This window comes from Harpia harpyja, chromosome 12, assembly GCF_026419915.1.
Source record: "Harpia harpyja isolate bHarHar1 chromosome 12, bHarHar1 primary haplotype, whole genome shotgun sequence".
Classification (NCBI taxonomy): Eukaryota; Metazoa; Chordata; class Aves; order Accipitriformes; family Accipitridae; genus Harpia; species Harpia harpyja.
The window spans coordinates 15,135,620-15,162,305 of NC_068951.1; the positions used below are offsets into that span (position 1 = coordinate 15,135,620).

The window sequence follows — 26,686 nt, forward strand, 5'->3', positions numbered from 1 at the left end:
GGAAGAAAACAACTCTCACACTGGTGAGGAATCCCTGTAGGCACCAAGCAAGTCATGCAACACTCACAGCATCAACTAACACAGCTTCAGCACGAAACCTGCCGAGCCCCGGAGCCAGGGACTAAATCACACAGGTCTCATTTCCCTATTACAGAGCCTGTATTCCACAGTCAAGCTATGACCGTCCTGAGTATGTCGCAACTGATTGCCACCACACAAACATGGTCACTTATAGATTCTCCAGGACAGAGGAGATGGAAGGAAGGGCAACAACTTACTTCAAACTCATCCATCATTTTGCGGATCCCACTTCCTTTCTGGCCAATGATGTAACGGTGAAGATCAAAGGGAACTTCTACCTCAATGGTGACAGGAACCAGAGCCTGCAGGGGAGGGAGCACAGTTTACCAGTTGAAAGACTTCTCCTGTCTTTCAGCTTGCCATATACTTGCCCAAAATAATGTGTTGCTGAACTGGGGTACATTCCCTTGTAGTCAGGATACAAACTACAGGAAGAGAGAACGGCTGCGAACACCAAGATGACCTGTTGGGTGTTAAAGCATTTTTTCCAAACAAGCAATCTTAAACCCTGCCTCTGGGGACAGGCTGTTTTCATATCTTTGGCTTCCATCTAGCAGAGACTTGGAAAACATCACTAAGGGAGCATGGCAAGGTCTGCTAAAGCTAGAATGATTCAGCCTCAATCAGACTCTTTCCAGCTGTGCTCCATAAAACAAGCATGTCATGCTTTTATGGCAAGTAACTCAGGGCTGCCTACAAGCTCTAGCAATTGCAAGGTCAGGCACTATGATTCAAGCTGCCAGGCTAAATCACAGAGCAGAGGACTTCCCTTGAGCGGTACAGACCACCTCTACAGTTAGCATCAGTGACCAGCTGGATTGCAACCTTGACTAAGTAGCTTTTATTACCACCACTAAAGCCTGCAGTGAGCTTCCTGCATCAGGGCATCACTACATCACAGGGCTAAGGGGCTTAGAGAGCCACATACCTGCAGTGCCTCCTTTGCTGCCTCACACTTCTCCCTGCGGCCAGAGATGATGATGATATCACACTTCTTTGGAGAGCTGGGATCTGCATCCTTCCCATCCTTGCCTTCCCCACCTTCCTCACCATTCTCCTGCAGAGCTGGCTCTGCAATAGGGGCTGGAAACATGGAAAGTCTCATGTTAAATGGACAGAGCCCCCTCCTTGCTCATTATCAGCCTCTCTAGATCCTCAGGCTCAGCCTGGGCTTTGCCACAAGAGGTCAGACACTATAGACTGCAGTGGAGAAGGTCACTCCTAGTACAGGCAGCTTGCCATGGCTTAGCCTGGAATGAGCAGAACAAGAACATCCACCGAGACAGTCTGCTCAACACCTCTCTGCAGAGCACTGATATTGCCTTTGCCTGCATAGAAAGGACCTGCAGTTGTGCTATGGAAGCAGAGGCCACACTCTTATGTCAGCAGAGGCTGCATTCCTACGTTAGCAGAGGCAACAAGTAAAGCTGGCAGTTTCTTCCCCAAGCGGGAAGTTCACCAGCACAGCACTGGATGTTAGAGCAGGATGGCTGGTGCTAGGCCAGAGTATCCAACAGGCCCCAGCTGTGCTGCATTGAGCACACCCAGCAACAAGAGCATGAGGGCTCAGAAAGACCTTGGTAAGCCTGTAGGCCCCTTTTTGCCAAGGTAGGTCCTCGTACTCCCTGCACTCTGCAGTGAGAACACGTTCAGAACACCCAGGTCTGTGGTTTTACCTCCTAAAACTGTCCCCTCTTCCCAAGAGAGCAAGGTTGATGCTAAGTCCAGATTCAAGGCCTGTAGGGAACACCTGGGGTCAGTTCTCAATAGATTTTAAGTAGAACACCTCCACTGATATGGAGTGTAGGCTACACTACAGGCAAACATGCATCCATGTGTATACCTGGGTTCTCCTCCCTGTCAGGGAATTTGATCTGGACACCATAGTCCCGGGTGATCTGCTGGATCCGGGATCCTTTGGGGCCCATAATGGAGCGGTGGAACTTTTGTGGGATGGTGCATTCAATTGTCACTTGAGCTTCCTGTGAGAAAGCAGAGTTGCTCTATTGCAATGCAGCCTCTTTCACACCAGAAAACAGGATGCTTGTGCATGGCGAAATCCGTAATGGACATAGAGAGGAGTTAGAAAAGATAATAGCTGCTGACAGGGGAAGAACTGAAAGTTTCCTAGAATCCTTCCTCTCAGAAAAGTTAGCAGAGGATTTCTTAATGAAGGCTGCCTCCAATCCATGATGTTAAAGGCTTCCAAGACCAAAACTCAAACTCTCTATTTTATTACCCTGAAGGGCAGGAAGCATTAGAAGAAAGGAAAAAGATAAAGAAGAAAGGAAGGGAACAGATTTGACAGCTGTCTGCTTCCAAAAGCCAATACTAACAGCACAGGAAACCCCAGAGAGCAACCACTGTCCAAGGCCAGGCATGGAGAGGCACAAGAAGGCACCAATCTTTTAACATCTAGAAGTACACCAAGGAACATCTCCTATTTCCACTCCTAAAAACCAAGAAGATGGTCAGAGGAAGCAATTCCTTCATATAGCATTGCCATTATGGAGCCAGGTGTCATTCCCCAGGCCACTATCTAAAGACTGCAGACCCTATATATTGACAGCAAAGCTTCAAATCCCAGAACTACTATGGAACTTGTTCACGTAAAGCTTGGCTGTACATGAGGTTCCCTTGAACCTGCACTACTGAAACAGCAAAATATAGAAGAAACTGTTTTCCTGCAACATACCAGGTCCTCGATGATCTCCTGGATGCGTTTCTTGGCTGCCTCCACACAGTCCTTGGCTCCCTTGAGGGTGACTTTGTCGCTCTGGGTGCCAGAGCGTGGGAAGCTGACCATCACACCACCATACTCATCTGCAATCTCACGCAGAACTTGCCCTCTCCGGATGACAAAGTGGCGGTGGTGCTTGGGGTCAACCACCATGGAGTCTTCAACCACGTTATCCTGCCAGTAGATGACAGCCAGTCAACCCTGCCTGTCCTGGTGATAAGCACAAGTTTGCTGCACGCAACAGCAAACAGTTTACAACCTCACCCCAACAAGTAAGAGCAAGGAGGATCTTCCTGAGCTCCCATGAAGGGCAGCAGATGGTTTTAGGACAAGCAGGTCCTCCACACTGACTTGCTACATCTTGCTACAGTGATAGGCAAGAAACTAGAAAAAGTAGTTCATACCAGGTTCTTGATGAGGGCCTCCAACTCCTTCTGCGCCTCTTTGACAGCCTCCTCAGTTCCCATGATAGTAATCAGTTCCTGATCTTTGTCCTCAGAGGTTGGGAAGATGATGCGGGCCCCAGTGTTGTCACGCACCTTACGGATGTTGCCACCACCCTTACCAATAAGGAATTTGTGGTACTCTGGCTTTGCACGGAGGTCCACAGTGTAACTCTTTGTTTGCTGAAAGGAGTCAGATACCCGTGGAACATGCCGTTATATAGAAAATACACATCAGCATCAACAGTAAGCATGTAGGTATGTTACCTGCACCCACATACACAGTGTTGCAAGAGCAAGGTAGATGTCGAAGTCAAAAAGGTGTATGATGTCTTAAATTAAAACAACCACCCGGAAGATGTTCTCAGGGCTGAAAAGCTAACTCTACACTCAGCACGACTGGTGAGAATATGAGCAGAAAAGACTTCCCTAGGAGAAGGGTCTGACACTCACACAAGGCAGCATAACCATTTGCAAGCCAGGCAGCAGAGGCACCTAACGATCAGGAGAACATGTTCACATGCTGATATTAGGGTTTTTTCCTGCTATTAAGATGACCAGTCAGTCAACCACAACTCAGAGCAAGGTCTTGTAACCCTAAGTTCTCAAACCAGTGAAACAGAAGAACCGGAGCTGTAATTCAGAGACCAAGAAAAAAGTAAAGGAGATACGCAGAGTAAGCTGTTTCAAGGAAGTGTGGATACCCAACAGCATTCAAACCACAGGAATAGGGAACCTTAACCCTTTGAGTATATCCCCAGCCTGGGCAGAGAAGCATTACAGCCAGTTCTTCCACCCATCAGGGAAGAACTCATTGTCATGAGGATGGAAGCATAGTTTTCTTTTAATCATCCAAACTGTACTCAAATCCCTCCAAAGAGGATTAGGCCATCTGATGCCAGAGGATTCCCAGCAGACAGAAGGTATCACTTCAACCCCCAAAAAGAAACAGCTGGCCAAACCAATCTGCTCCTTCCCCTATGAGACAAGCCTCACCTTCTCCTCTGCCAGGTGCAACAGCTGTTTCTTGGCTTTCTCCACATCCTGGGCTGGGCCCCTGATGGTGACGGTGTCACTGCCAGAGCCCTCAGTGGGGAAGTGGATGTGGACTCCACCACACTCCTCCATGATGGAGCGGATGAAGCGGCCTTTGGCGCCAATGAGGGAATTGTGCAGTTTGGAAGGAATAGAGACCTCCACCTCTGTGATGTTGGCCTAAGAGAGGACAGTACTAGGCTGTTAGTCAAGCTGCAGAAACCTGTTTGTGCCCACTCTACTTATGCTCCTACTCCCACATTGCTAGGAGCTTTATAGAGCTATGTGTAAGAAATGCCTGACCAGAGGGGCTTGAGACTGGCTACTCCTGACACATGAGCAGCCACAAACTTAGATTTAAGAGTCAATCACAGACTGACACTCACATTTGTCTCCTCCCTGCCCTCCCCCACTACAAGCACTTCTGTAATTATGTCTTCTAGCAACATATAAGTACCTCATCTGCAACACATCAGTTATTTCACTTACCAGCTCCTTCTGGATGGCAAGAATTCTGTGGCGAGCAGCCTCACAATTTGCTCTCTTGCCTGTGATAACTATTGTCTCTGAGTTGCTGTTCTCTGCTGGGAGATCAATTTTGGTGTTGCTTTCTTCACGGATCTGCCACAAAGGAAAAAAATAAAATAATCTCAGAGGTGTCCCATGTCAGAAAAAAGCCCTTGGAGGTTATATTTGACATCACCAATGAGCAGGAGAGAGCAGCGAGTGGGATTTAGCTGCAGGCAGTGACCATAATGAGCACTGGAGATAGGAAAGATATCTCACCTTCTTGATGTTGGCACCTCCTTTCCCTATGATGTTCTTGTGGAATTGTTTGAAGATGGGGACAGAAATAGAAAAGCTGTTTTCAACCTAAGGGAGAAAAGAAGGGAGAACTTAAGATTACACTGCCATGGCAAGCCAGGCCCTGTCCCAGGGACTTGATAAACAAGCTCTTCCTTGGGACTAAGTCTATTGTGAAGTTCTCTGTACGAAAGACTTGCAAGAATAAGCAAAGGCAAGTACCTTGCCCTACAGCCCTTAAAAACCAGGTACTACCGCCCTGCCCCCAGCCAGCCAGAACAGTGTCCACAGCTCCCTCATCTTGAGGTGTTTCAGCCCTAGCCAATCCAGTACACCTCTGCTTTATTCCAGGGTTATCCAGGCATGCAGGAGAAAACAGAAGACAGAAGTCCCCCTTACCAGGTCTGCCACCATCTTTTGCATGTACTTGGTGCACTTCTCCACCTCATTTTTGGGACCTCTAAGTTGGACGATGTCACTCTTGTGCGCAGGGTCTGGGAAGTTGATGATAACCTGCAGGAGGCAGTCATTTATAGCGAACTCAAGCAAATGCAAGAATTGTTGTGTCAGACACATGCAAGAGTTGGGGGGATCCTACACATACCCTTTCCCATTCAGAAAAGGGTAACCATGTTAGCAGCCTCTGGCCAAAAGAACTATCTTCTCATACATACTAGATACAGAGCCACTAAAGCCGCTGACTTCAGCGACGATGTGTTTACTACCCAAGTAGGAAATATCCTCTCTGGATCCCTCATCTAGAAAGCCATACCTCTGGGAATTTCTCCCGGATTTCCCGGATCCGCTCGCCCTTCTGCCCAATGATGGTCCGGTGGAATTTCTGTTCAATGATTAGGTCCTTGGTGCGTTCATTTTCCTGATGAGAATAGAGTTTACATTGAGTGTTCAGCAGGAGAGCCACACACTTTTATTTACCAGTTTGCTGCCTGACAGTTTACTTGCCAGCATTGTCCCTCTTCTCCTCTAGACAAAATTCACTCTAGATTGACAGAGAAGGGGTGTCCAAGGGAATAGAAGAATACATCTGTGAAAAGGAACTCGCACTTGTCATGAGATCCAAGTGCTTGGTGGGTAAGGGGAACACACTTGCACCAGAAGGTTATGAGGGAACAGAAGAGCCCAAACCCTGCAGCCTCCCAAGCATCACATCCTACTCACCATACGGGAAGCGAGTTCCAGCAGCTCTTTCTTGGCCTGTTGGACCCCCTGTGGGTCTCCTTCAATTCTGATCAGGTTGCTCTTCTCATTGTCCGGGGGAATGCGCACAGACACCTTGTAGAGGTCCTTAATCCTGTTAACTTCAAGGCAAGGACTGTGGTGACACAGTCTGCTAGGCCAAGACTTGGAAGCAAGGCACCTTGATTATCACTGCTTAAAGGCTGTTTAAGAAGTAAACCAGCCTCTGAGAAAGGGCCGGTGGGGTCAGGTTGAAACAGGGGAAAGTGCCTCTTCACCCTGGCGTTCAGCGAGAGCAGATCTGTGCCACACAAGAACCTGTACAAGTAAATACTGTGGCATCTACAGAGCCAATTGTTCACTTGCTAGAGTGAGGCATCTGTTTCTTCCCCAAACAGCACCACATTTAGATCAGAAGATGATAATTCATTTCTAATCCCAATTTCTTTCTTGCAGAGAAACTCACCAAGCAGATTTCCACCACCCCCAATCAGCTGCTAAAATGTAATTCACATAGAGCAACTTAAAAGAAAAAAAGAAAAAAAAAGACAACACAATTCTCCAACTGAAAAAAAAAAAATTTCCTCCAGGACACGGCAAAGTGACCCCACTACTGTTCAACCTCCCAAGATGCTTTCACACATTAAAGCGATCCCAAGGCCTCACTGCCCATTTATCTCCTTGTGCCAACACCACTCTAGAAGAACAGAGGAAATGTGATGGAGATGGCACACTGGATGAGCTGCAGAGCCCCTGGTATGATCTACTAAACACGGAGAGGCCCAGCATGGGAAGGATTAGAAAGGCACCCCACTTACTGTTAGCTCCATTCTTGCCAATGAGGTGTCGGTGGAATTTGTGGTCAATGTTGATTTCTGCATAATCCATCCGGTTGATCTATAAAGAATTGTATAGGGTGTCATGGTTTAACCCCAGCCAGCAACTAAGCACCACGCAGCCGCTCACTCACCCCCCCCCCCCCCCGCCCCCAGTGGGATGGGGGAGAAAATCAGGAAAAGAAGTAAAACTCGTGGGTTCAGATAAGAACGGTTTAATAGAACAGAAAAGAAGAAACTAATAATGATAATGATAACACTAATAAAATGACAACAGCAGTAATAAAAGGATTGGAATGTACAAATGATGCACAGTGCAATTGCTCACCACCCACCGATCGACACCCAGCTAGTCCCCGAGCCACGATCCCCCGCCCCCACTCCCCAGTTCCTATACTAGATGTGACGCCACATGGTATGGAATATCCCATTGGCCACTTTGGGTCAGCTGCCCTGGCTCTGTCCCCTCCCAACTTCTTGTGCCCCTCCAGCTTTCTCGCTGGCTGGGGATGAGAAGCTGAAAAATCCTTGACTTTAGTCTAAACACTACTTAGCAACAACTGAAAACATCAGCGTTATCAACCTTCTTCGCATACTGAACTCAAAACATAGCACCATACCAGCTACTAGGAAGACAGTTAACTCTATCCCAGCTGAAACCAGGACATAGGGCTAGGTAGCATAGGCCACCACTTGTGCTCTAAGTAACTGCCTACTGCCAGTATTGGCACTGACTCTCCAGTACTTGGCTACAAGCACTCCTGCTATTAAGCAGAGCAGAAGCACTCCTCTGGTTTGAGCCAAGATCACCATGCTTGTGAAACACTTAAAGGGACTCATATGCCTCTCCAGCTACGACTGAAAGAGAATCCTTCCTTCTCTGCATCAAAAGATTTAAGACCTGCTGCTGATTTTTTAAGAATGCTACGGACAAGCTTCGTAACCAAGGGTTTCATCCATCTGCCACACAACTTGTCTTCTGCAAGTTCTGTTAAGCATGTCAAGACATCATATGGATGTGATAGACACCTCATCATCTCTGCTCTGTTGCCTCTTCTTCCTCCACTTTCTTATCTACTCGAACTAGTAACACCAACTTACCAGATCCTTGACCATGACTTCAATCTGTTCCTGAGCCACATTCACATCTTCTGTAGGTCCTTCCAAAGTGATTTTATCCTCTCCTTCAGTGAATTCGATGTGAACCTTGAGACACAAGGCAATGAATCCAGCAAGAATTTTCCAAGATACAAGCCAGGTCAATGCCATTAGTCAGGCCTACACTATGAAGCCCTGCCACTGCGAGATGGTTTCCTTCCCACAAATTATACACATCATTCCCATGGTTTCAGAAGTAGGTAACTTACAATCCCGGCCGTCTCACAGTGTCTAGAGCCCAAGGCTTTGGTGCTGTCCTGGAGTCTGCAAGGGCCTTGGAGAAGTTACTCACCTAGCCTTTCTCTAGGTACCATCTAACTCACCAGGGAGAAGCCTCATTGAAGTCAGCATTTGCAGGTGTCCTGCTACCTCAACTCTCAAAATAGTACCACATAAAGCCTCCTTTGAAGGGCTCAACCCACGAGAATAACATAGGATGAGTAGTGTTTGCAGCAGTAAAAGAGAGGCTCCCCTTAATATTAAGATCTGTGTCATTTCCTCCCTGGTTTTACCCACACCACAATACATTTCTCTTCTACAAATAGTGATCTGGACTAAACCATATTCTACATTAGAGGGTGCTAAGCTAATCGGCTCATCCATACCTTTGGCATCTGCTGAGTTATTTTGGCCAGGTTTTGTCCTTTCTTTCCAATAATGAAACGATGAAGCCAAGAGGGGGCAGAGACCGAGGAGACGGTAAAACTGTTGGCCTGAGAGACAGAAAAACAGAGAAGCTGGTTGATGGACAGACTGGAAGAGGTCTTCACAAAAATTCAGTTCCAATTCCCGTGCTGCACCCTCAGTATTGACATCTAAGCTGCATCTCTAACAGCCCAACAGAGACCACACCCCCCACACCTGTCAGTGCTCACGGATGTATCTTTATAGGACTTTCAAAGAAGGCTTAGCCCATCTCGTCAATACCTTTGCATAGACTTCAGTCAATGCTTGCCCAAGCTTTTCAGGCTCGCCTCGCAGTATCACCGTCTCCGAGCTACTGTCAGTGGGTGGGATCTCGACAGAGACTCCAGTTTTCTCCAAGATCTCCTGCAGGGAATTCCCCTTGGGGCCGATGACATACTTGTGCTGGGACTTCTTCACCTCCACTGCAATGGTAGTAGTCTTCTTTTTCTGTAGGGGCAGAGGCACTGGGGCATCAATCACAAAGGGGCAGGGAAGGACAAGAGCGAAAGGAAGAGGCACAAGATGCAGTGAAATTCTGCACCCAGTAAAGAGCAAAGCAAAGGTGAGCACAGTGGTTCTGCAGCATGCTAGCACCCTTTAGGCCCCTGCCTACAGAAAGCCTTGTCCTCAAAAATTCACAGGTGAAGTACAAAACTCGTATTCTGTGTCATGCTCCCTGGAAGACTACGTGGAAGAGACCACATACACCCCCCCCTCCCTGCACAACAGGGCTCAACACCCAGTTGTCCCCTAGGAAGTACTGTAATGCAACACCACGTAGGCTACTAGGCTATAAGCTGATTATCTTTGTTGAAATCCAGACTGGTACAAATACGGACCTAACCACGAGGAAAAACAGCCCAACAATCCACAAGGATATTCACTGTGACATTGGCTGTGGAAAATAAACTGGAGTGAAATTCACTCTTCAGCAACTTCTACTTATGTAGCAACTTTGATACTGTCAGATGGCCACCACTGTAGACTTCATACTTCCTTCCTTCCTTAGTAGCACCTGTGTGAACAAGCGCCAGGGGAGCTCTTTGTAGTCTGCTAATTCCCATGACACAGAAAAGCGAGAAATCTATCACCTCCCTGATAGCATCACCCCAAGTCCCACTCTGCTGAGCAAGGAAATGGTAAGATCCAGGGCCATGTACTGCAACAGCTGCTGAGCCAGAGCTGACGTGAGGAGGATGCAAAAGAGGGATGCACAAAAGTAGAACAAGAATGGAAGAGGGACTGTGAGCACGTCAGGGGAAGATGGGAAGCTTTATGGACCATCCATACCTTCTCCTCATAGATCTTCTTAACACGAGCCACGGCCTGGGCTAGCTGCTCCTTTTCTCCTGTGAAGACTATCTCTGTCTTGTTGACGCTGGGTGGAGGAATGTTGATGCGTGTCCCTGTGTCCTGCATAAGTTCACTCACCAGCTTGTTGTAAGGGCCAGCAATGAAAGGGTGGTACACTTTCTCCACATCCAGCCGCTCCACGGCACGCTTATCCTAGAAGAGCCCAGAACAGACCTCAGTGGGAACTGCCCTCTGTATTACAGTCACTGCCAGACACAGCTAAGTCCCCAGTGCTGTCTTGCTTGACACTCTGGCCCAAGCACCCTTTTCAGTTTCCAGGCTTGTAGATCTCCAACCCTTTCAATCTGCAAATACTGCTGTTGCTGCTGCTGATTTATGATATTCACCTCTGTAATCTCCTGCCTTACCTCAGCTGGCACCTAATATGGTTCACTTCAAATATGAAACACGCTTATCTGACTTCAGAGATGGACAAAATGGAGGACCATAAGTTGCAGAACCTGGCAGCAGTGCTCATACAGCCAGTGGCACAGTATACGTCTCTGTTCAGACTAAAATATTAGCCACTGACTGTGGCCATGGTGGCTACAAACTTCTAATATACCATGGAGAAGCAAAATGGCTGTCCAGCTAATGCCATGACAGTGATCACAGTACTGAAGTACCTGCTCAGCAGAGATAAGCAGGATCTCGTGTCGGGCCTTCTCAATCCCTTCTTTAGTGCCGGTGATCTTGATCTGGTTGCTGGGGTCATCCGGGCGGGGGATCTGGATTTTGGTTGCAGTTTTGAGCTCCAGGTCCTGCAGTTTCTCGCCATTCTTTCCAATGACAAAACGGTGGTGCTCCTTGGGGATGGCAACTGTTGCTGAAGCCTGCAACACAAGAACCAAGCATCTGTGAGAACCCGCACCTGCACTGGCAGATCCACAGGAACAGAGCCAGGGGAAGCAAGTTAAATGCTGCTTAGCAGTACTCACTGAGGAGCAAACACAATGCCTTCCCAGCACGTTCTGTTCGAGGACTGAAACTGTACCAGAACAGTTGATCTACAGTGCCTGTATACTAGGAGTTTAAACCCCACCCTTCCCTCAAACCCCTTCTGTTTGGACAGGAGTAGTACTCTGAATTAGCTAAGGCCTTTAGGCACAGACGAGGAGGTGCCTGTCCTCCAGTGCAAGACACTGGAGCAGTACCAGACACCAACTGAGGTGATGGCTCATGGGTGGAGTTATCTGACCTCTGACATCCGCTGCCAAGGCTACAGAGAACAAGACACACAGTCTAACTCCTAGGAGACAGAAATTCAACACCAGAAACCTATTCCAGCAGGCAGACAGCTAGGAGATGCTTATCCCTACTAAGTACTAAGGTGTCTTCAATGTAGCACATGCTGCTCTTCTAGAAGGCCCCTCTTGGAAAAGGAGTCCCAAGAGCTTCTCTCAACCTACCATTAAAAGGTTGGTTTGTAACAGGGATTCTCGACTTCTTCCTTTCTCACTGAGTTTTTACTGACCTGGTAGCTTATGATTGCTACCATGCTCTCGATGCCTGTGAATATGTAACTACTAACAGTAATTAGACACTTAAAATTCAAGCTACAATAGAAAAAAAAAAAAATCAAAAAAGATCACTTGGTGTGACTCTTCAACTCTGTGTCCCTGTACTGAAGCTAACCAAGCCTAGGAGGAGTTGGGAATACAGACACACCTTTTAGACTGGGGGCCAGGGCAGTAGGAGGTATATTAGAGGACAGTGGGTCATGGATCTGTGGCAGTACAACCTCAACTATTTTTTCAGATGCACATTACATAGGAATTGTCCCTTTCTCATCCCTCTGGCAGGGTATGACACATGGGCTGAACAGCACTAAGCAGAGATGGTATTAACTATTGCATTAACTACCTTTGACATTACACTTTAAAACACACACTGAGACCTGGCTGTGATATATCCTAACAAGAACTACCACCTTGATTATGAACTCAAGAATCTGAAGGTAAGAAATCAAAACCTAGAGGACTGAAAGGAGAAGCAACTGAAACAACAGGGCTGCGGCTCCTTACCAGTGTGGCTTGAGTTACACAATCCATAACCCTGACCTGAAGCTTTCAGCTTTTGGCAGGACTTCCTCTTCTCTACTTTTCTTTCTCCCACCCCTCCACATTCTTCTCTGGAGGACTTCAGAGAAAGCACAGTCCCGTTCTCACACACTACTAGCTTTGTGTGAGGGGCCTGCACCCCCTCCAGCACCAGCACCTCAGCACAAAGTCACTGTTTGCAATTCAAGTGTTCAGAGATTGCAGACTCCACCCTTCATGCAACACCATGGCCTGTAATTAGCTTTGAACCCTATTTTAAGCCTCATTTCCATTCCAAATTGCCAATTGTGTGCTTTGAAAATACATGGCAAAGCTGAATTAGTCATCTAATAACACCTCTTCGGCTTATAAGCACACACGCCCAAGGGTCTCAAAGCATTTGTGAGTCTTGGGGAAGAGCAAAGATGAAGTGAGAAACAGTTAGATGCCCTCACCTGAGTCTGCAGCCGGGCGACAATCTCTTTCCGAGCCTTCATGACTGCTTCCAGCTTGCCAGAGACCATGATTGAAAGGCCCTGGTCCTTTGCGAGAGACAGCTCCAGGTGAGCTCCTGTCTTCTGCATGATGTCAAGGCAGATCTTGGCCTGCTCGCCTTCTCCAAACTGATTCATGTCCTTGTATTTCCTCTCCTCCAGTGGCACATGAAACACCTGCTCAGCCACATGACAGATAAAAGAACGGCACAGCAAGCAGTCAGTATGCTTTTGATTGCCAGTGCCTCCCTCTCTTATTGCCATAGAGGACTTTACTGGCATACTAAGTTCCCAGGTTTGTGCAACCCATCAGCTTTCCAGTGGAGACACCAGCTGCAACCAGGGAAAGTGCAAGAGCACTGCAGCAGGCAGTCTGCCCCACACTGGGTGTCTTCCTAAAGTTCATGCTATGGGGGGAATACTTTAATGGATTAGTGCTCACTACTTGAATTCTGCAGTCCTCCCTTCAGGCCTGCTCCAGCTATTTGTGGAACAGGGATGCAGAGCTTTTTCTGGACAGTTTTCCAATGCATCCCTCCCCTCCAGAGCAGTCCTAGCTCTCAGGCTGCAGTCCTCCTCATGCCCCAGGGTAAGATACAGCAAAGAGGCTGTCAATCTGACACACTAAGGATTTCATACTCCAGGGAAAGCTTCACTTCACCTACTTCTTGGAGGAAGGAAAAGGAGGGAGATAAAGCCACCCACTCCCACCAACCTGAGTGATGACAGAAGCCTTTATTGGTCGGATTTTGCTCCAGGGCCCAGCAGGTTCCTGGGCAGCTTCCAAACATGGTGCTTTCTCAGGGAGCGGAGGGAAGGCTTCCTTGTAGGTTGGAGGATCATTCTCTTCTTCAGAGTTTAAAGCTGTAACTGAGGTGAAGCAAACAGGGTAAATGAGATGCTCTCCCAGCAGAAATGCCCCTATTCATAGGCAGCCCAATTGTATTTAGGCACTACTAACAGGGGAGAGCAAATGACGTGCACTACTATTAATCCTATTACAGTTATGCTTGTGGAGCAGCCAAGTCTGGAGCCCAACTGACCTCAGCACAGACTGCAGTAGATGCCATGAACAACCAGCCTTGTCTGAGCTGGCACTACGGCTGCAGGAAGTGAACGTGCAAGTGAATGGTGGCAGCAAACAGCACATTACTGCCAACTTTGTCAAGAAGGGCTTAATTAGGGGAGAACAGGCTAAACAGAAAGAAGTGAAAGGAACAGAGCAAGGCTGCAGGTCAGAAGGGGGTAAGACAAACATACACCCAGGAGGAAGGCAGAGAGAAGCACTACAGTTAGGGCAGAGTCCACGGAAAGCCTGTACCCTATGTTTGACTCAGTTGTGCATTGGGCCATGCCAAGTAGGCCAGCTTGCAGCTGGAGGATGGGTGCCGAAACCCATCAGTGAGTCAGTTAATACAGTTATACTGACTTTCCCCAGCACCTGGCTGAGCAGAGGAAGGAAACGACAGCCCAGCACACTGATCCCATGAGGCTCTCTTGTAGCCCAATGCCCCACTCTTGCATGTGCCCCATCCCACGGCTAACAGCATTGCTAGCCAGAGCAATATGAAGATCTGAGGCTTGCCTTCTCCTGGCCCTGCACTGTGCAGCATCACCACTGTGCTGCTGGTGGTGGAAAGCCAGAGTTTGGTGGGCCATCAATCTAGGAACGGAGAATGCAACGTCTGCGCACTTGTGGGGAACCGGATGCATGGAGCAAGCTTGGGTAACAGCAAGGAGCCTTGCTTGTGCAGTTTGTATTTAGAGGCACATCACAGGAACTCAACTGTGTTTTCTCACCTTTCACCTGCTGCTGAGTCAGGCCGCTGCGGTGTTCAGCAAAGCTCTCCTGGGTCAAAACTGCCACGGAGCTCATTGTCGACTTCCCACCCACACACAATCCGGGTATGCCACTGGAAGAGACAGAGGTGGCAACACTATTACCAACACCATTCAAGATGCACAAAAGTCACTCCAGGAAGACAAAGTATGTGTTATTGAGCACTTTTCCAGTCAGCCTCTCAAAAAGCACCTACAGAGCCAGTCAGCTGCCCAGTTCTCTTGTTGAACCAGACAGGAACTCAGGGGGACTATTTCTTCACAGCACAGTAGTCACCAAAACCAGAGCTCCTCATTAAGAAGGCAGAGGATGTGCAACCTAAGAAGGTCACTGGAAAGGGGGACACCAGAAGTTGTTAAAGCATACTCTAATTAATCTATCAATTATTAATAGTGTGCAATTTTTAAATGAGTATCTGAAGGTCTGGATAGTCAGTCCAAGACCATTGTGTAACCCTGGAGAGAAAACAAAAAGCGCCTAGGATGCTGCCTCTTCCTGAAAAAGACTTTTTAGGTGCCTGAACTCCCGCTGACTTAGGGATACACTCAGAAAGCCACTCTGATAAGCAAGCTCAGAAACAGCAAGATCTTTGGCTCTCCCAAAATAAGAACTTACCAGCTAAATGGTCAGTAGCCAGAGAGTCCGTCCTGTAAGCTGCCCGTTTGTCAGCCTGCCAGCTTTTGCTTTACAGAGGAAAAAAAAAAAAAAATTATGCGACTGCTCCAAGACAACAGGAAAACATGACACCCCTGTTACTGTAACTTTCAAAAGAGCACTGTCTGTAGTGTGTTTCAAACTTGCACCCTATCCAAAATGTTCTCATACTGAGTCACATCTCACTATACTTTACCTGTCACTAGAGCTACAGGCAACACCACTATCTACTTAAACCTCACAGCAGGAAGCCTAGAGTAGCTACTCTTTCATCACACTGGCTACAAGAGCAGCCATCCAGTATCAGGCAAAAATACAGTCAATTAATAACAGATGTGCAAGATAGACATGAAATTTCAGGGCTGCAAGCAAGAGCATCAACATCTAGTCAGAGGAGACTAACAACCTGAAAACCTGCCAACAACACTGCCATCAGTCAGAAGTTAGGAATGTAGTTTAGTGGAGCTTGGGTGAATCAACACAGACGTCCTCACGAACTAAGGCAAACACTCAGGACTTTCCACACACAGCTGCTGGTCAGTCCACCTCTTCATTTTTTTATTGTAATAAGATCATGCACCAGGCACTGAGCTCTGTCTCCAGGCCTAAGTCTGCAAGTTGGAAGAACAAAACCCATGCTGGTTTACATGGACTATTTTAAATGTGTACACAAGATGGAACCAGGAAAAAAAATACACTGTTGGTGGGAGCTTTACATCTTCTGTATCTGGATCTGCAGATTTACTGAAAAAATTGTTTAGGAATATAAGTAAAAATGTAAAAGCTGGTACAGTACACACTCTGCCAGATGTACAACAGCTTCCCACACCTGGAGTCCCCCTCAGTGGTTAGGTGTGCTGTCGCAGGGCTTGCACTCTCCAAAAATCTAGTGCCTCTGACTGCTTATGGGACAAGAGGCCCCTCTCCCACACAAACCCTGCAGTGCTGCTCGGACCTTCGTCTGACCACCAAATTCAAGACACTTCAGTAAACTGATAGCTGCTGTTTCTGACCTCCCCATGTGTCAGAAACAGGTCCCCAAAACACAGCATTGCTGATGAGGTGTCTCACATCACGCTTATGTTGTAGCACAGTAAGGGAAGGTGACAGCAACAGAAGGAAAGGAGGGAAGAGCAAGCAGAGCAGGAACACAACTGGGCCATACAGGCCTGATCTGCACCTCAGTGAAGGTTAGAGTGTTTCCCCCTACTTCAACACACCTCTTATCAGGCATAAGGCAACACCACCTGTGCTATCAAAGCAATAGAGCTAATGTTGCAATTAATCCTGTAAGGATCTGCTACTACGAGGTGGCAGCTACCAGGACAGCCAGCCAACCATGCTGTCTGTAGCACAGCTGTTGCAGCAGGCAGAGGCTCTGCAAGGCATTTTCTGGTATACATTAAAGTGTGGCCAGTAATCTGATCTCAGAGAAATACCTGAGTTCTCCTCGCTGTCCATGGTTACACCGTGGTGTAATACATGGTTACATGTCCAGGGTACACGACTGTGCAGCTCAAGCTGCCGCAGAACCAAGGAAAGCGCATTAGAGGCGTGGCACCTGTCCCAGACTATTTTGGCAAGGCCTGCAGACTCAGCCGCCGGCTCCTCCAGCCCGTTGGGTCACTACCGAGGGTGCCACCACCTCATGGCAAGCTGCAAATGGGAACGAGGGCAGGAACGAGAAGCATCCTAGACATCACAAGTAGCTGCCAAGGTCTGGCTAGAGCCTTGCTAGTGGCATGGGTGTGCTTATAACTCTCATTTCTCAGGAAAGCACCACCTGGCTCATCTTGCATGTGCTCTGCTCCTTAGAGGAGGAGGGTAAGGATGAGAAGTCAGTGAACGACACCCAATATAGCACCTGCCTGCGAGCCGTGACCTCAAGGCACAGCTGCTGGTTTCACTGTATCCACACCAGCTGCAGAGATCTTCCTTGTAGCCTCCACCTCAGAGAACAGCTAGACATTCAAAGAGAAATCTAAGGGCAGCGTTTATCCATATGAATTTCTGCTTCATCACCCATACAGCAAGCTAAGAACAAATGCTCTTCGTCTCCAGTAACCCCAAACATCTGGAATATTGTAGGCCTCAGGGATTAATCTCTGGCCAAAATTGGAGGCGGCCATCAGAATGGTATGTTAAAACATAACATCAAAACCAGCAGCTCAGGCATTGCATTTGGAGCCCACACCTCCTCAACTTCCCACTTTAGGTTTTGAAACTAAGGTTACAGCTACGTCATGCTAGCGTGTGGCTGACTGGGTCAACAGGTTTTGAACTGCCTAGTTTATGCACTGTCTGTAGCACAGGCTTTGTGCGCCAAAAGAAGTTCCAGAAGTCTAGAGCACACTTAGAATAAAGAGAACGAAATCATCCTAAAAATAACCTTCGGCAAGGGCCAGACCTAACCACAGGGGAAACATTTGTATGAAGAGAAACAAAAGCAAAGTCGTGAGTTACACTGCCAATACAATCAGTACTTGTGGACAGAAATGTCAGTTACGTGTTATTTAAAACTCTATTTAATAAAAATATTAGCATTTTGTTAATCGAGGTAGCTAAAGTCAGATGCAGCTAGGATTGCATGCAGCAACAGGGCTGGGCTGGTTGTGGCAGCCACCGTCCTCTGTCAGATGTTCACGCAGGGCAGGGTGATCTCTTGGTAGGTGAGTGGTCATATATGAAAATACTTGCTTTCTGACAACCGACTGGCTCTCCCAGATATTGAAGGCCCAGGCCCCTTGGTGTTGAAGGGATCATGCAGGCGGCCAGCTGCTGTGCAGCACAACGGAGTCTTTCCCTTCGCAGCGATTCCTGAAGCAGTACATCTGAGAGCGCAACACGACCGGTGCCTTAGATGCAGCCAGGTTTACACCTGACCTGTCTGTCCCCTCTATTTGCTCTTCCACTATCGCCGTGACCTGCCACCTTCCCCGGCCACGTCCTGCCCTTGGATGGATGGGAGCTGTTCTGTGCCTGCCCAGCCGCTCACCGGAGCCAAGCCGACGAGAACACGCACCCGCCCGCGTCCTCCTGGCCGGGCCCGAGCGGGGGCATGCCACGTCGGTGCTTCTCACCGGGGCCGGGGGAATGCTTCCACGGCCGCGCACCGAGAGGGGCAGCCGGCCTCGGGGAGCGCCCGCCTTCCCCGGGACAACGGCACGGAGCAGCGCGGCAGCGGGGGCGCCGCCGGGGCCGAGCGGAGAGCCGCCCCTCCGCTTCCCCCCGCGGTGCCCGGGCCGCGCCGAGGCGAGGCGGGAGAGCCGCCGGGCCCCGCGGGCCGGGCGGCGCCGCCAGCGCCACCTCAGCACTGCCGGCACCGGGGGCGGGGCGGCGGGGCGGGGCCCTTAAAGGGCCCGGCCGGGACCTGCTGTCACCCGCGCCCCCCGCGAGGGGCTGAGCGGGGAGGGGGGAAGAGGTGGGCGAGCCTCAACGCACCGCCCGGGCGGGAACGGGGCCGGGAGCACGGCGGGCGGGGCGGCGGCAGCAGCCCCGGCCCGGCGCGGCCCTCTGGGCTGCAGGCCGGGGACGGCCGCGTCACGCAAGGGGGTGAAAGGTGCTCCCGCGGGGGGGCCGGTGACAGCCCCTCGAGCACGGCCGGGCCCCGAGTCCAGTGTTAGCACCTTCCCGACGTCCGCTCGCCCCCGCCGGTGGCCCGAGGCGCCCGCCCCTCCAGTCACGGGAGCAGCGGAGCCGCTCGGCCCCCGCGACCCGGGGGAAGGCTGCCCGCCGCCGGCGCTCCGCCGGCTGATCCGGCGCTGGAAGAACGCCCGCCCGCCGCCGCACCGTTTTGGCTCGTACCAGGCGCAAACCCTCCGACCGCCGGGGACGACGCGGAGTCGCCCTGACCACCGCCGCCACCCCTCTCCTCCCGGCGAGAGGGACCCCGGTCCGCGCCGCCCCCTCCCCACGCATCCGCGGGGCCCAGCGTCCCCATCGGCCCGGCCCCGGGACGGCGCCGCACCCCGGCGCTAACCCGACAGCTGCTGCCGGCCGGCACTGCCGTGTCGGCACCGGCGGCCGAGGCCGCGCCGCCGGGCCGGACCCCCAACCCCCCCTCCCCCCTGCCGGACTTGGCCCGGCCCGGCCGGCGGGAAGTTGGCCTGGAGTTTCCCGGCGGCGCCGACGCGTCGGTGCCGAAGGGGAGGAAGCGAGGCCGCGCCGCGCCGCGCCGGGCCGCTCCCCCCTCCCGCCCCGCCAGCCTCCACGTCGGCCGCGGCGGAGGGGCCGCCCCCCGTCCCCCGTGACTCACTCCGGCCGGTGCCCGCTCGCCCGCCCTGCTGGAGAACCGGAGTGCTCCTGGGAGAGCAGCGCGGCGCCCGCCCCGGCGCCTATATAGGCCGGGCCGCTGCCAATCCCCGGCCCGCACGTCAGCGGGACATGCCCCTTCCCGGCGGGGCCGGCCCGCCACGCGTGCCCCGCGCCGCCGGGGGCGCCCCGCTGTCTGCCCGCCGCGGCGGAGCGGAGCAGCGCTCCGGCCCGGGAGCCTGCGGCTCTGGCGGCGGCCCCGCTCCCGCCGCTCGGCCTGGCCCGGCCCAGCCCGTGGGGCTTCACGGCGGGGGAGGAGAGCAGCGGGTGGCTTCTGCGCGCCGCGGGGGCCGAGCCGCTGCCTGCTCCCCGCCCCAGGCTGACACCCACGGGAAAGCCCCCGGCCCCCTTCCCTCAAACAACGGCTTCACAGGCGGAAAGCGCCTCCCGGCCGTGGCCCAGGGGGACGCGAGGGCTGGAGCTGCTGCAGAAGCCAGCCTGCACGGCTGGCCGGCCCGGGCCCCTCTGCGGTCCTGGGAGTCAGTTCAGCTCCCCAGAGCTGAGCGTTACCGACTTTGTTCAGCTGAGACCGGTTTCGTGCAGGGTTAGCGAGCTGGAGCAGCTCATGAGGGCTCCGATCAGTCTTAAAACCACGGCTGGCACTGGAGAGCAGCAAACACCTGGGGCATCTGCCCTGTCCCACAAGTGGGGAGGGACACTGAGGCTCCAGCCCCAGAAGGGCACTTGTTGTTCCTCTTGCACAGTCTGTGTCAAAGCAGCCGCTACCCGATGCGGAGGTTGCAGACAAGGGAAGGGGCAAGGTAGGAGCAAGATTAAAAAACATAAAATAAAATCCCCCGCCCCCCCAAAAAAAGAAAGCCCCTCTCCTTATTCCAGTCTCTAATTTGGCAATAGGGAAGAGTGAAGGAAGGGAAAGGCAAGCCAGCGAGCACAATACCCTCCTTTCCTGCAGAGAGGATGTTTATTAGAGTTTGTGCAATATAGATGTTTTTAATTATTAGCCCTGCACCCTCAGGGAACTGAGAAAAAAAAAAAAGTCACATCAGTGTAAAAATACATGGAATTTGAACTGATTTTTGCATTAGCTTGGTCTCTGCCCATTTTCCTACACAGAACTAATTTTCCTCATCATTCATAACTTGCACTTAGTGACTGGTTTTCTCATTCACGCCTTGCTCTCTCCCAGACCCTGGCAAACTAAACGTAAGAACCTGCTTTGCGGAGCTCTGACCACAGAAATTTGAGTTCTTTGGAATAACTGCTTTTGATTACATGCAGTAATTTTTAGAGATATTCATGTGCTGTTTTTATGGAAATATGGACAGTATTTAGCCCTAAGTAAAGTTAAGATTACTTATTATTATTGAACAAGAGTAATTTCTCTGGTTTTCCTCTCTTAATCCTGCAGCTGGGAGGACATCATTAAAGCATTTTAACTTTTTGACACAAACAATTTATCACTGTAAATAAAAATAAACTTGTGAGTGAAATCAGGAAGTATCTTAAAGGGAGGAGAAAAGTCGTCAAGAGCTGACACCCAGCCCAGGCACCACAATGATCCATCTCCCCCAGTCCCGGCCTCTCCTCAAAAAGTCTGTTGGTCTCTGCGAGGATGCAGGGATACCGCTCCAAGCACGGGGCTGCCGCACAGAAAAGCAGCAACCACTGCTGCCACGTCATATATGCTCTAAGAGCTGGCTCAGGCTCCTCCGACAAAAAATGTCTAGGCTGCAGATGCCAGCAGCACCCCGTAAGACATGCAAGCAGGCTGGTGCCTACCAAGACAGAGGTGGCTCATGCAAAAGCGGAGCTTCGGGGACCTGGGCAAACCACAGCACCTCCAGACTTCAGACACTTCTGCTTCCATGCAGCAGCTGGGAGTGCGGGGGGTTGTAATTTGGGACTTGGAGCCTAGCACTCTGAACCTCGGTCGAGGTGCATGATGCTTTTCTGGTGCTTTCACTCCCTTGTGTTTATCTCCCCAGCGCAAAGCAAGCAGCCTCCTTTCAACACTCTAACTTTGCTGCATCCAATTAACTCTGACATCGGTAACTACTGTGATCCCCTGTGCCAGGGAACCAGAGCAGCATCACAACCCCCAGACTAGAGCACCTTACTGAAACACCAACATCCTTCTCCCTCAACTCCACCTCATTATCTGGTTCAGCAGGGGCCCTCTGTGGGGACATGCCACCTCGTGGCTAAGGGACAACCATATGCCCCTCTCCTGCTCCATCTGTGTAGTGCTGCTGCAGCCACTGAAGTTGCTAGGACATTATGGATTTTATCACAGCTTCCTCTCCAGGACTGTTTAAGAGGGAATCTTCCCCGCATGTTTCTGCAGCTCTTCCTTTATTTACAGCTGCAAGTGGTGGGAGGGAAGCCTGCCAGGCCCAGAAGTTACTGGAAGGCCTAGAGCATCTCACTGCGTGCCACCCTCAAATAATGATTTCTGCTGAGAGAAACCTGCCACGGGCTGTTCTCCTTGGAGGAAGACAGTAGTGGCGGGGAGAGCTCACCTTTCGTCACACGTTCAGTAAGCACAGAATTGTCCTGCGCATGGTTAAAAGCACATTTAGAAGGTGCTAGGAGGCCTATTTCAACCTGCCTCTCCTCCTGCCAGCACAATATTGACCATCTGCATCCCACCCCGTCCCTCTTCTTCCATAAGGCAATGGGGTACAGGCAGAGAGAAGCCTGCAGGGGCTGCTTGGTGCCTGTTCTGTCTCCTTGTCCACAAGTGCAATCTCACATCAAAAAAAAACCCCAAACCCAAAGCAGGATGCTTGTCATGGAGATGTGTGTAAAATGGCTCCTCTATAAGCCAGGCGTAGGAATTTTTGGTAGCTGAGGGGAAAGGAGACAGAAGGTGGTACCCAACCCCTTGACAAACACTAACCTGCCCCTCTCCCCCGTAGCATCCTGTATTTTGGCAGCATTACAACAGACCCTGGTTTCATGACTTGTGAGAACAACTGAAAAGGAAGCCTCCCAAAAAGAGCACCAATGTGTGACAGAAAGGGTGGAGGATTGGGCAATACATAGTTTCCATGGCTTATCAAATTGGCAGCTCTTCTCACCAGTCTGAGGGAGGACACAGAAATGGACCAGCAAAAATATGGAATGCACACAGAGATAAAACTAACACTGAACAGGTTTGGGATTTGGTTTTTTGGAACACGTGTTCACCAGTATGAAAGAAAAGGTTGAGGAGTTAAGAAGCTTTCCATAATCACACCACCCCAGGAGTCTTGGGGAAGGGAGAAGAAACTTTCAGCTCCTTAAACCACTGGAGCAAAGACCACAAAAAGGTTGGTCTTTCCTGGCACATTCGCCCTCAGCTGAGCTAGGATTTTGCAAAGGATTTCTTCTAGCCTGTTCTTATTTTCTGTTGTTATAAGAGATCCCTATTTTTCCTGCCAGAAACTGCAAACCTTATTTGGAAAGCAACCCAAGTATGCTCCAAAGAGTGTGTGCTGTGACTTTATTTCCTGTTAAATGTTACTCCAGATTTCTAGAACTATACAAATAAGCACCCTTTTTGTACTCTGGGTGCTTATCCCACACACTGAAGTCAGAGAACACCACAAAAGGACTACCCCGAAAGTATCCATTTCAGCACACCCCTTACCAGTGGCATGAAGAGAAAAGCGGTGGGGGAATACTTTGGATCACACTAGAAAAAGAAGTGGAAGAGGATTCAGGACACAGGGCACTTGTACGGCAGGGAGTACTGGGGTTCTCAGCCAGAGCAAGCAAGATATGTCTCTCGGCTCTAAAGCTATCGCGATGGCTTGCCATGGGATCTTCCAATAGAATGTTTTTATTTCTACAGGAAAACCTCTATTAAACTGAAGTTAAGGGTCAAATTACAGAGATCCTTCTCCTAAGAGAATGAAGAAAAGTTTCATCATAAAAAATGACTGAACGTGAGTTCACATTGCTTATGTCTCAGTGACATTGAGACCAGATTTCTTTATTTTCCATGAGGAAGAAAACTTCCAGGGATATGCAGGTCAGGCACCTCTCTTCCCCATTCACACATCAGTACTAGGAAGGAATTATTCTGTAGGCTAAATTCTGCCCCTTGGCTGTACTTAATGCAACCCCACCATCTTCAGAGGCCCACTGTAAATACCCAAGTAGAGAACTGCTGGTAGAAACTCCAACTGTTTATTCATGTGAAGAAGGGAAGGAGATGGAAGGAAGATGAGCAACTGCAAGTTTGTCTCACACAGGACCTAGGTGGTATAAATAAGGGATCCCAGGGGAGTGCAACACCACTTGCCTTTCTCCTCATAAACCTATGTTGTTTATGGAGGGTAATTCTCTTGCACAAGCAGAAGAAGAGCTGACCAGACATTGAAGGAAGGTGACTAACCTCAGCAGGCCTCTCAGGCCAAAACGGTTAAAAGACTTATTTCCTGGGCACCCTGACAATAAAATTATGCAACCATCAGCCAGCAAAAAATATATACACTGCCCTTCCTAGACTATCACAGGGTGCTCTATGAAAAGGGGCAAGCAAAACAGGTAGGAAGAGCAGGAGCAACTTACTGGTGTGGATAGAGTTCTAGCGTGAACAAGTAGCTTCAAGCCCTCTGACTGCAGAGAGAGGAAAAGCTGCTAGTTAAGTGGTAGATATGCATGTTTTACACAGGGAGACTGAGAAAACTAGATTTAGTGGTTAATGCAGACAAACCAGTCAAGAGGCTTGAGCTCTACTCTTTAATTTTGCTGCTGATTTGGTGAATCGACCAGTGAAATTCTCTCGGTTGCCCTTGCTGCGCACACACAGCAGTCTTGATTTACTCTGTGGACTCATTATTTCATTTCAGGTTGTTCAGAATGCTGTGATCCTTGGATGCCAGGTGCTAGGACAAAACAAATGCCATTTCAGAGATGAGGAAGAAAGTCAACGGACAGTTTAATAAAAATCAATCCAAAAGCAAAACAAAACGAAGCCACAGAGAACAGGTCAGAGTCCGTCCTTCCACTTACACTGGGAGACAAATCCGATTATTTAGCACAAACTTGGCTTTCAGGAGAAGTTAGGATTTCAAATAACCAAGATAAAATGGCATAGATAAAATGGAATGAGATGAAAACAGTAGTAATACATTCAGACCAAGAATGACTGAGGTAAATTTCCCACCTGTATTTCGGAGGTGGTTATAGGCAAATTTAGGGATTGAAAAGGTTGTCAACGTAGAAGCAAATTTCAAGTTCTTGGCCTTGGGGAGCGAATAAACACTTCGAAGAGGAATACTTTTTAAACATGAGGGACAAAATGAAATACAGTATCTTCCCGTGTTGCTTTACAGTTTCACAGTAAAGCAAAACACTGACTGGACTCAAGAACTGGAAAAGAGATTCAGAAAACAAAGATTCCCAATACATTGCCTGGAAAGCGGCAATAGCACAGAGTAACAGAAGTGAAAGAAATAACAGAAGTTCAGAACATCGTGCAACAGGTTGGCGGTCCGAGTCTCCAGGGTCTCTAGTCCAACCTCCTGCTCGAAGCAGGGTCAGACTAGGGTGTTCAGGGCTTTTTTCAGTCAGGTCTTGAAAACTGCAAAGCTGCACAAACTTTCTGGGCAACCTATTCCAACACCTGACTATCCTACCAGTGAAAGAGGTTTCTTACTTGCAGTCAGAACCTTTAATTTCAGTTTTGGTTCTTTATGCTGATCTGAACTTGCTTTTTAATTTAAATTACCACCACACTGTGTGCTCATCATACACAGGTGCTTTCAGAGTGGTGCTGCAGCACTGCTCTCTGTTCAACCTGCACTGCAGAAGAAAAAAAAAAATCTTCCACAAATAATTAGCTGAGAGCTACTTCCCAAAGCCTGCTAATATCACAGTTACCCAAGAAGAGAGGATTGCAGAGATACTGCACAACAAAGCACACGCTATTTCCTTTCTGTTCTTCAAAAGGAAACTTTCACTTCACCCTCCTTTGGCTACAGGGTTGGAGCTCTTTTGTTTACCTTTTCAGTGTCTCTTGTTCCCTCTCCCTTGGCAGCTGCAATATAAAATGAACACATGGCAATTTTTTTTTTTTTTTTTTTTTTTTTTTTAAGAGATGTTGCCAGAAGCTGTCATGCACTACACATCACACAGCTTGGAAAGGCAAGGGACTTGCAAGCCCTACACTTGCCTTTTTTCACATTAAGTGTCATATATTCAGAAAATTCAAAGCTGACCGTGTCCCTCAGCTTGAATGTGTCACCATGCTCCCTAAGACCCTCCTAGAGGTACTCTTAGGCTGATGTTTTGCAGGGCAGGATTTAAGGATCTGCTTACAGCAGTTTATAACGATGACAACCACTTCTTTTCAGAGAGACTCAATTAGGTAATATATACAGCAAATGGAAAAAAAAAAAAAAAATTAAGTGGCAAACTAAATGAGATGTCCCAACCGACATTTTTCAGGGGGGCAGGGGGACAATTTGCAACTTAAGCATGGAAACCGTAAACAGAAATTTATTTTTGTCTGTTTAATTTTTTTAAAATCTTGCTTAGCTACTTTGATTCTAGGTATTGTACAGAAAAACCTAAGCAAGGTTGTTCACAGCTCCTTGAAAGATTTTAAAGATTCCTCAGTTACTAATGTTTATTGGATAACAAAGACTTAAGAGAATGCCAGAGCTCCATTTTTATAAACTTTCTATATGCTCTGGTATGTTTTCCTCCCAAGTTCCAGTTTCCCAAGTCACATGGCTTCACAAGGCTCTCCAATTCTGTAATTTTTTTAACTTTACTTCTATCTTTCAGTTACAATAAACACTTTGAAAATATGACCCAGAAAAGTTAGCATTATTGTGACAAAAACCTCAAAAGAATAAAATAATTAAACTTGCAGGAAAGCTTTGTTTGGAGAGGGAAGGAGCAATTTAAAATTGAAAAAAAAAATCTTCAGTTTGGCAACAATTCCTTTGAAAAATCATTAAAGTAAATAACTGATTCCAACTGCCACTTTTTAAAAGCGATGATAGGACCCTCACTATTTAAGCACAGCCTTCCCTTTGTCCTATTCATAGCACATGC

General features: G+C 49.1%; 1 protein-coding gene across 2 annotated transcripts in view; it reads right to left on the reverse strand.

Moving 5' to 3' along the window:
* HDLBP (high density lipoprotein binding protein) overlaps positions 1–26,686 on the reverse strand; it is a 42,240-nt gene that overhangs the window by 7,625 nt on the left and 7,929 nt on the right. The window contains exons 1-22 of one of the 2 annotated variants that reach the window (XM_052802748.1): positions 19,617–19,728; positions 15,323–15,390; positions 14,668–14,780; positions 13,583–13,737; positions 12,829–13,044; positions 10,961–11,167; positions 10,272–10,487; positions 9,222–9,428; positions 8,900–9,007; positions 8,238–8,342; positions 7,119–7,197; positions 6,283–6,422; positions 5,876–5,980; positions 5,503–5,616; positions 5,086–5,172; positions 4,789–4,920; positions 4,261–4,479; positions 3,226–3,447; positions 2,777–2,995; positions 1,925–2,063; positions 1,010–1,164; positions 279–383 (exon numbers count right to left, since the gene is read on the reverse strand). In XM_052802748.1, coding sequence (XP_052658708.1) covers positions 279–383; positions 1,010–1,164; positions 1,925–2,063; positions 2,777–2,995; positions 3,226–3,447; positions 4,261–4,479; positions 4,789–4,920; positions 5,086–5,172; positions 5,503–5,616; positions 5,876–5,980; positions 6,283–6,422; positions 7,119–7,197; positions 8,238–8,342; positions 8,900–9,007; positions 9,222–9,428; positions 10,272–10,487; positions 10,961–11,167; positions 12,829–13,044; positions 13,583–13,737; positions 14,668–14,743 — 3,006 coding nt within the window. In that variant the 5' untranslated portion in view covers positions 14,744–14,780; positions 15,323–15,390; positions 19,617–19,728. Of the gene's footprint in view, positions 1–278; positions 384–1,009; positions 1,165–1,924; positions 2,064–2,776; positions 2,996–3,225; positions 3,448–4,260; positions 4,480–4,788; positions 4,921–5,085; positions 5,173–5,502; positions 5,617–5,875; positions 5,981–6,282; positions 6,423–7,118; positions 7,198–8,237; positions 8,343–8,899; positions 9,008–9,221; positions 9,429–10,271; positions 10,488–10,960; positions 11,168–12,828; positions 13,045–13,582; positions 13,738–14,667; positions 14,781–15,322; positions 15,391–19,616; positions 19,729–26,686 lie in introns of those variants that run through there. The other variant, XM_052802747.1, reaches the window with a different exon arrangement.